This window comes from Salvelinus alpinus, chromosome 1, assembly GCF_045679555.1.
Source record: "Salvelinus alpinus chromosome 1, SLU_Salpinus.1, whole genome shotgun sequence".
Lineage (NCBI taxonomy): Eukaryota > Metazoa > Chordata > Actinopteri > Salmoniformes > Salmonidae > Salvelinus > Salvelinus alpinus.
The window spans coordinates 16,679,788-16,688,434 of NC_092086.1; the positions used below are offsets into that span (position 1 = coordinate 16,679,788).

General features: G+C 50.5%; 2 protein-coding genes across 4 annotated transcripts in view; one reads left to right on the plus strand and one right to left on the minus strand.

Moving 5' to 3' along the window:
- tbcd (tubulin folding cofactor D) overlaps positions 1–8,647 on the plus strand; it is a 131,939-nt gene that overhangs the window by 29,027 nt on the left and 94,265 nt on the right. For all 3 annotated transcript variants that reach the window (XM_071395046.1, XM_071395126.1, XM_071394966.1), the window contains exons 10-14: positions 2,798–2,930; positions 3,125–3,267; positions 3,648–3,708; positions 3,961–4,035; positions 7,179–7,273. In XM_071395046.1, coding sequence (XP_071251147.1) covers positions 2,798–2,930; positions 3,125–3,267; positions 3,648–3,708; positions 3,961–4,035; positions 7,179–7,273 — 507 coding nt within the window. The remainder of the gene's footprint in view (positions 1–2,797; positions 2,931–3,124; positions 3,268–3,647; positions 3,709–3,960; positions 4,036–7,178; positions 7,274–8,647) is intronic.
- znf750 (zinc finger protein 750) overlaps positions 7,719–8,647 on the minus strand; it is an 18,769-nt gene continuing 17,840 nt past the window's right edge. Inside the window, exon 4 of the mRNA XM_071396050.1 lies at positions 7,719–8,633. Within this exon, the coding sequence (XP_071252151.1) occupies positions 8,190–8,633 (444 nt within the window). The 3' untranslated portion in view covers positions 7,719–8,189. The remainder of the gene's footprint in view (positions 8,634–8,647) is intronic.

Consider the following 8,647-nt stretch of genomic DNA (forward strand, 5'->3'; position numbering starts at 1 on the left):
CGTAGTGGTGAGCACATTAAACCAGCCTCTTTCCTATAGTGTGTTGTCTTGCCAACGTAGTGGTGAGCACATTAAACCAGTCTCTTTCCTGTAGTGTGTTGTCTTGCCAACGTAGTGGTGAGCACATTAAACCAGTCTCTTTCCTGTAGTGTGTTGTCTTGCCAACGTAGTGGTGAGCACATTAAACCAGTCTCTTTCCTGTAGTGTGTTGTCTTGCCAACGTAGTGGTGAGCACATTAAACCAGTCTCTTTCCTGTAGTGTGTTGTCTTGCCAACGTAGTGGTGAGCACATTAAACCAGTCTCTTTCCTGTAGTGTGTTGTCTTACCAACGTAGTGGTGAGCACATTAAACCAGCCTCTTTCCTGTAGTGTGTTGTCTTACCAACGTAGTGGTGAGCACATTAAACCAGCCTCTTTCCTGTAGTGTGTTGTCTTACCAACGTAGTGGTGAGCACATTAAACCAGCCTCTTTCCTGTAGTGTGTTGTCTTACCAACGTAGTGGTGAGCACATTAAACCAGTCTCTTTCCTGTAGTGTGTTGTCTTGCCAACGTAGTGGTGAGCACATTAAACCAGTCTCTTTCCTGTAGTGTGTTGTCTTACCAACGTAGTGGTGAGCACATTAAACGACGTGACACAGATTCTTCAGCTGGTGGTGAGGAATCTCCACAACACGCTGTCTCGCCAAAACAATGATGTGATTACATTGTTAACGTAGCTACAAGGAGCTGTGGCTCAAAGCAGCCTCATAAATAGTTTCAGTCAGACATTCACGCTTGACACACGGAGTTGAAATATCTAGCCATTACATTTTGAATTGAATAACATTGCTTGTAAACTTCAGAGCTGTGACGATTTGACATGTTTGGTTAAAGGCATGTACAAACACATATTAGTAGTAGTCATGTCTCCTGCTCCAGAGTCTACACATTCTGGGTGCAACGTCATCGTCTGACTGGCTGCTTCTCTGGCCAGCTCTCATTGGCTCCTGCTGATGATCACCGTTCTGAAGAGTTGTCGATGCACATCTCACACTACAAGAGCATTTCAGATTTGGTGCCGATAAAATGTTTACAAATATTGTGATGGTTCCAAAGAGGAGATGGGTAGCCCTCAGACTGCGTCTCTGACCCGCGTCGGTGACGGCCACGCGCCCCGAGTAGCCCTCAGACTGCGTCTCTGACCCGCGTCTCTGACGGCCACACGCCCCGAGTAGCCCTCAGACTGCGTCTCTGACCCGCGTCAGTGATGGCCACGCGCCCCGAGTAGCCCTCAGACTGCGTCTCTGACCCGCGTCGGTGACGGCCACACGCCCCGAGTAGCCCTCAGACTGCGTCTCTGACCCGCGTCGGTGACTGGCCACACGCCCCGAGTAGCCCTCAGACTGCGTCTCTGACCCGCGTCGGTGACGGCCACACGCCCCGAGTAGCCCTCAGACTGCGTCTCTGACCCGCGTCGGTGACTGGCCACACGCCCCGAGTAGCCCTCAGACTGCGTCTCTGACCCGCGTCGGTGACTGGCCACGCGCCCCGAGTAGCCCTCAGACTGCGTCTCTGACCCGCGTCGGTGACGGCCACACGCCCCGAGTAGCCCTCAGACTGCGTCTCTGACCCGCGTCGGTGACTGGCCACACGCCCCGAGTAGCCCTCAGACTGCGTCTCTGACCCGCGTTGGTGACGGCCACGCGCCCCGAGTAGCCCTCAGACTGCGTCTCTGACCCGCGTTGGTGACGGCCACACGCCCCGAGTAGCCCTCAGACTGCGTCTCTGACCCGCGTTGGTGACGGCCACGCGCCCCGAGTACCCCTCAGACTGTGTCTCTGACCCGCGTTGGTGACGGCCACACGCCCCGAGTAGCCCTCAGACTGCGTCGGTGACTGGCCACGCGCCCCGAGTACCCCTCAGACTGCGTCTCTGACCCGCGTCGGTGACGGCCACACGCCCCGAGTACCCCTCAGACTGCGTCTCTGACCCGCGTCGGTGACTGGCCACGCGCCCCGAGTAGCCCTCAGACTGCGTCTCTGACCCGCGTCGGTGACTGGCCACGCGCCCCGAGTACCCCTCAGACTGCGTCTCTGACCCGCGTCGGTGACTGGCCACGCGCCCCGAGTACCCCTCAGACTGCGTCTCTGACCCGCGTCGGTGACTGGCCACGCGCCCCGAGTAGCCCTCAGACTGCGTCTCTGACCCGCGTCGGTGACTGGCCACGCGCCCCGAGTACCCCTCAGACTGCGTCTCTGACCCGCGTCGGTGACTGGCCACGCGCCCCGAGTAGCCCTCAGACTGCGTCTCTGACCCGCGTCGGTGACTGGCCACGCGCCCCGAGTAGCCCTCAGACTGCGTCTCTGACCCGCGTCGGTGACGGCCACGCGCCCCGAGTAGCCCTCAGACTGCGTCTCTGACCCGCGTCGGTGACTGGCCACACGCCCCGAGTAGCCCTCAGACTGCGTCTCTGACCCGCGTCGGTGACTGGCCACGCGCCCCAAGTAGCCCTCAGACTGCGTCTCTGACCCGCGTCGGTGACTGGCCACACGCCCCGAGTAGCCCTCAGACTGCGTCTCTGACCCGCGTCGGTGACTGGCCACGCGCCCCGAGTAGCCCTCAGACTGCGTCTCTGACCCGCGTAGGTGACGGCCACGCGCCCCGAGTGGGCAACGACATGAGGAGTTTGTCTCCGATCTCCAAAACTTGTGTGGGAAGGCTAAATCGAATGCCCGGTTTAACCTGTTGTGCTGCAGTGTCTGGACCAGTGTTACTATGGTACTAGTGTGTGTGTGTGTGTGTGTGTATGTTCCTCAGCTCCGGTGGTGCTGCAGTGTCTGGACCAGTGTCATGTGGCAGAGAGCAGCCAGGCTATGCTGAGGAAGCTGGGGGTCAAGCTGATACAGAGACTGGGTCTGACCTTCCTCAAGCCCCGACTGGCCAAGTGGAGGTGAGATGTATACACACACACACACACACACACACGTAGGAGTCAAGCTGATTCAGAGACGGTCTAACCTTCCTCAACCAGTGGAGGAGACCCACTCCCTCGATGTTAATTTGGTCTCTGCATGCTGTTGAACGTTTCTTAAGGGAAAGCTAGTCTCACTGTGTTGAGACCTTGTATGTTTGCTTGTCATTCAGGTACCAGAGAGGGAGTCGCTCCCTGGCAGCCAACCTGTCTCTGTCCCAGTCTGGCTCCACAGTAGAGGCTGTTAGCCCAGACATGGAGACCCAGAGCCAGGAGGAGGACTATGATATCCCAGAGGAGGTGGAGAACGTCATTGGTCAGTCAGCGTTACTCACTCTCTCCTTCTCTCTCGTTCTCGCTCTCTCTCGTTCTCTCAGCTCTCTCTCTGGTTCTCTCAGCTCTCTCTCTGGTTCTCTCAGCTCTCTCTCTCTCTCATTCTCTCTCTTGATATGTCTGAAGTCAGCATCCTTCTCACTGTCTCATTGGTTGTAAGGCCTGTATCTTATGTTCAGTTGAGAGTGCAACATCCTGAACTACTTGACCAATAACAACACAACACAGATGTACATGTTCTGTTGAAAAACATTTTGTTACGGTGTGCCCTACTGAATTTGACCCACATCAGGTCTGTTATGGTGTTCAGTCACAGCTATTCAGGTAGTGACTCTCTCTCTCTCTCTGTCTGTTGTATCACAGAGCGACTGCTGGGTGGGCTGAAAGACAAGGAGACCATCGTGCGCTGGTCTGCTGCTAAGGGGTAAGAGCCTTGTTGTCACGGTGAATGAACAATGATCAACACTAAGCGTCTGTCTTTCAGGAGGCAGAATGATGGCTATAGGCAGGAGCACTGAGTTATGGTCTGTCATGTTGATGTAGTACAGAATAAATGTGGCACCTGAACAGACAAAACACCTAAAAAGCAGAGAACTGCGGATAGGGAGGAGCCCTCTGGTTAATGAAGTACAGATGAATTGCTCAGATAGGATTCAACATGTCTTCCTCTTCTCAGTATTGGAAGGGTGACAGGGAGACTCCCCAAGGAGCTGGCTGACGAGGTGGTTGGATCAGTGTTGGAGTGTTTCAGGTAACAACCGGTTCATTTGCAGCTTTGCCGTGTTATGTTATTCTATTTGTCTGTGCCACTGGGGAACATCTTATCACACAATTATACAGATATATGTTAAGGTAAACTCAGCAAAAAAAAAGAAACGTCCTCTCACTGTCAACTGCGTTTATTTTCAGCAAGCTTAACATGTGTAAATATTTGCATGAACATAACAAGATTCAACAACTGAGACATAAACTGAACAAGTTCCACAGACATGTGACTAACAGAAATGGAATATTGTGTCCCTGGGGGGGGGGGGGTCAAAATCAAAAGTAACAGTCAGTATCTGGTGTGGCCACCAGCTGCATTAAGTACTGCAGTGCATCTCCTCCTCATGGACTGCACCAGATTTGCCCGTTCTTGCCGTGAGATGTTACCCCACTCTTCCACCAAGGCACCTGCAAGTTCCCGGACATTTCTGGGGGGAATGGCCCTAGACTCACCCTCCGATCTAATAGGTCCAAGACTTTCTCAATGGGATTGAGATCCGGGCTCTTCACTGGCCATGGCAGAACACTGACATTCCTGTCTTGCAGGAAATCACACACAGAACGAGCAGTATGGCTGGTGGCATTGTCATGCTGGAGGGTCATGTCAGGATGAGCCTGCAGGAAGGGTACCACATGAGGGAGGAGGATGTCTTCCCTGTAACACACAGTGTTGAGAGAGCCTGCAATGACAACAAGCTCAGTCCGATGATGCTGTGACACACCGCCCCAGACCATGACGGACCCTCCACCTCGATCCCGCTCCAGAGTACAGGCCTCAGTGTAACGCTCATTCCTTCGATGATAAACGCAAATCCGACCATCACCCCTGGTGAGACAAAACCTCGACTCGTCAGTGAAGAGCACTTTTTGCCAGTCCTGTCTGGTCCAGCGACGGTGGGTTTGTGTCCGTTGTTGCCGGTGATGTCTGGTGAGGACCTGCCTTACAACAGGCCTACAAGCCCTCAGTCCAGCCTCTCTCAGCCTATTGCGGACAGTCTGAGGGATTGTGCATTCCTGGTGTAACTCTGGCAGTTGTTGTTGCCATCCTGTACCTGTCCCGCAGGTGTGATGTTCGGATGTACCGATCCTGTGCAGGTGTTGTTACACGTGGCCTGCCACTGCGAGGACGATCTGCTGTCCGTCCTGTCTCCCTGTAGTGCTGTCTTAGGTGTTTCACAGTATGGACATTGCAATTTATTGCCCTGGCCACATCTGCAGTCCTCATGCCTCCTTGCAGCATGCCTAAGGCACGTTCACGCAGATGAGCAGGGACCCTGGGCATCTTTCTTTTGGTGTTTCTCAGAGTCAGTAGAAAGGCCTCTTTGGTGTCCTAAGTTTCCATAACTGTGACCTTAATTGCCTACCGTCTGTAAGCCGTTAGTGTCTTAACGACCGCTCCACAGGTGCATGTTCATTCATTGTTAATGGTTCATTGAACAAGCATGGGAAACAATGTTTAAACCTTTTACAATGAAGATCTGTGAAGTTATTTGGAGTTTTACGAATTATCTTTGAAAGACAGGGTCCTGAGAAAAGAGACGTTTCTTTTTTTTGCTGAGTTTATTAAAGCTCCCAAACAGTAATTCTGATTCCCATGTAAAATAACCCTTTGAGTGATTTAAAATACCACCCATAATGTTTTTTTTGGGGGGGGATAGAATGTTGAATCTCTTTTTCTCTCATGGCTAACTACCAGGAAGTTTATGAAGGCAGGCTGAGTGGGCGGGGAGCTGATATTCATGAGCCTTGACCGACAGGTCTATGAAACGTTATGAAACGTAGATGCAGTGTTGCTGTACAATCATCTCAAGCTAATTTGGTGAAACACAAAGCAACATAAAAAGATATATAATATTCACGCTGTAATTTTAGAAATACCGAAGAGTTAATTTGTTCGTTAGACATGGTGGGATCTTTTTCTGTCTGTAAAATTAATTATGCGGGAAACTGCGGTGGAAACGCATTTTTATGCACAAATATTGATATAATAAGATACTGAAGGAAACTGTGAGTCACGTGATGATATGGTGTGTTGTCCTCCCACTACGACTCAGGTAACATGCAGGTTAATAAGCTACAGATGAAATAAGTTGTGATGAACTTTACAGGGAGGTGAAAGTTCACAGTGATGAGCTTGATGTTCCTTTACCAATAAATATCGACTTATTCTGGTGACATGATGATCGATGTTTGACTGCCATTTGTCAAATTAAAATATTCTTGCTTTTATCCATAATAATTTCTTGTAGACCAGCCTACCTGCACTGTATGTGTCAGGTGTTGTCTAGAGGTCAGGTGTCCAGACCAGACACAACTATCAGTAGAGGTGAAAATGCCATGGAAACCATGGAAACACTAACATTTTACATTTTTATTCGGTACATGAAAACTTCAGCGTAAAAGTCAATTTTGTGTGCACTATGTCATCACACACAGATTTTTATTAGCAACAGGACCTTTTGGTGGAAACATACTACTGCTGGGAAAATGCACATTTTCTTTATGCAGATTCTAGAATATTCACATGAAAATTCTGTTGCCAATTGATGGAAACCTAGCTAGTGATGTAACAAATAAATATGATGCATCTCCCGGCAAGTCTCTTGTGATGCGGTTCACAGCAACACTGACGGATGTGTTGCCATGACAACAGCGTTGGAGTTTTGAATGACCCTTCCTTCTAATTATATTTGCTGACATCCTACAGTCACATTTTGGCACCAGCAGAGTAGCAGTCTAGTTATATAAGTCACGCCCCTCTGCAAACACACCTTCTCCGATGTTGGTTACAAGGCGTAACTTATGACAATTAGGTAAGATAATATCATGTTACCATTGGTGTATTAAAATGAGAGTTGGGATGATGTCACCCTATCGCCTTAATAATGCCGCCTCCTGAATCCAAGTGTTTGACATGGGGGAGGGGACCAGTAACGTGATCAATGTAGAAGCAACAGTCATTTTTCAAACTTTGGTCGTCACACTTTGACCTGGTTTCATCTAAATATCATCCAATTTGATGAGAACCATGGTTTTGACTGTTCATTACCTTGTTAAGGTAGTTTTTGCGGCTCTCAGGTCAGTTTTGCGGAGGTCAAATGTCATCCTTGGTGTGTGTTCTTGTTGTAGTTTCCAGGAGACAGACAACGCGTGGCATGGAGGCTGCTTGGCCCTGGCAGAGCTGGGGAGAAGAGGCCTGCTGGTGCCCTCTCGTCTCCCGGACGGTACGTAACAAAACCCTGCACACACAGCTAGAGCGGCGTGCGGGAGCTTCTTGTAGTTGAACTACGACACAACATGTCGTCTGTACCTGCAAAGCAATCCCCTCCCATAAACCCACAGTCACAACAGCCATACAGAACCACAACCCCCCTTCCCTTCCCATAAACCCTCACAGTCACAACAGCCATACAGAACCACAACCCCCCTTCCCTTCCCATAAACCCTCACAGTCACAACAGCCATACAGAACCACAACCTCCCCTCCCTTCCCATAAACCCTCAGTCACAACAGCCATACAGAACAACAACCCCCCCTCCCTTCCCATAAACCCTCACAGTCACAACAGCCATACAGAACCACAACCCCAGGATGTGTGAGTGAACTGCACTTCCCTACCCATAAACCCTCACAGTCACAACAGTCATACAGAACAACAAGCCCTGGGATAAATATGGACAGATTTTATTTTGGTATTGCTTTCTAGAACCGTATTAAATATATACAGCTTATCCCACCACCATGCACCTTGTAGTATACCACATATTATAGTCACTTAAATAGTTCCACCCTTGTTATATACAGCGTTCTGTCTTCAGGTGTAAAGGGTTAACATTTATATGAAAGGCTATTTGGGTCAAGTCAGTGCAGGTGAGGAGGTTTATTTGAAAAGGGGTTTTCCCTGTAGCCAACCGGAGACACTGTCACATGTTGGTTTAAAACACCAGTCTTGCTTTTAGTGCTTGGTAAACATTTGATCGTCCTCTAGACAGACAGGGGAGTGTCCGTGGAGGTTCAACTGTACAGATCCACTTTACTCCTTTACATCCTGGTCCTAGACTAGAGGCCATGAGGGTTCTGAGCCACTGTCGACTTCCTGTGTCTGTTGGACGGGTATTGGTTCAACTGTCACTTAGTGTTCAGCAGCAGAGAGGTCTCCTCCTCAGTGCTCTCCCTCCTCCTGTCTCCTTCACCACCCGGGCCCTCTTAGTCTGTCTCTGTTTGTGAGGTGCTGTAAGCTTGGTGTGTTTCCTGGCTGGGAGCTGGCTCTCTCCCCTGGCAGCTCTCTTCACCCCCCTAACTTTGGTTCTAGACTGTTCAGTCTGGCCCTTGGCTGTGTCTTCCTGTTTGACCTCTTTGGAGAGGCCTGAAGTTGTGTGTTTCACCTCTCTGGAGAGGCCTGAAGTTGTGTGTTTCACCTCTCTGGTGAGGCCTGAAGTTGTGTGTTTCACCTCTCTGGTGAGGCCTGAAGTTGTGTGTTTCACCTCTCTGGTGAGGCCTGAAGTTGTGTGTTTCACCTCTCTGGTGAGGCCTGAAGTTGTGTGTTTCACCTCTCTGGTGAGGCCTGAAGTTGTGTGTTTCACCTCTCTGGTGAGGC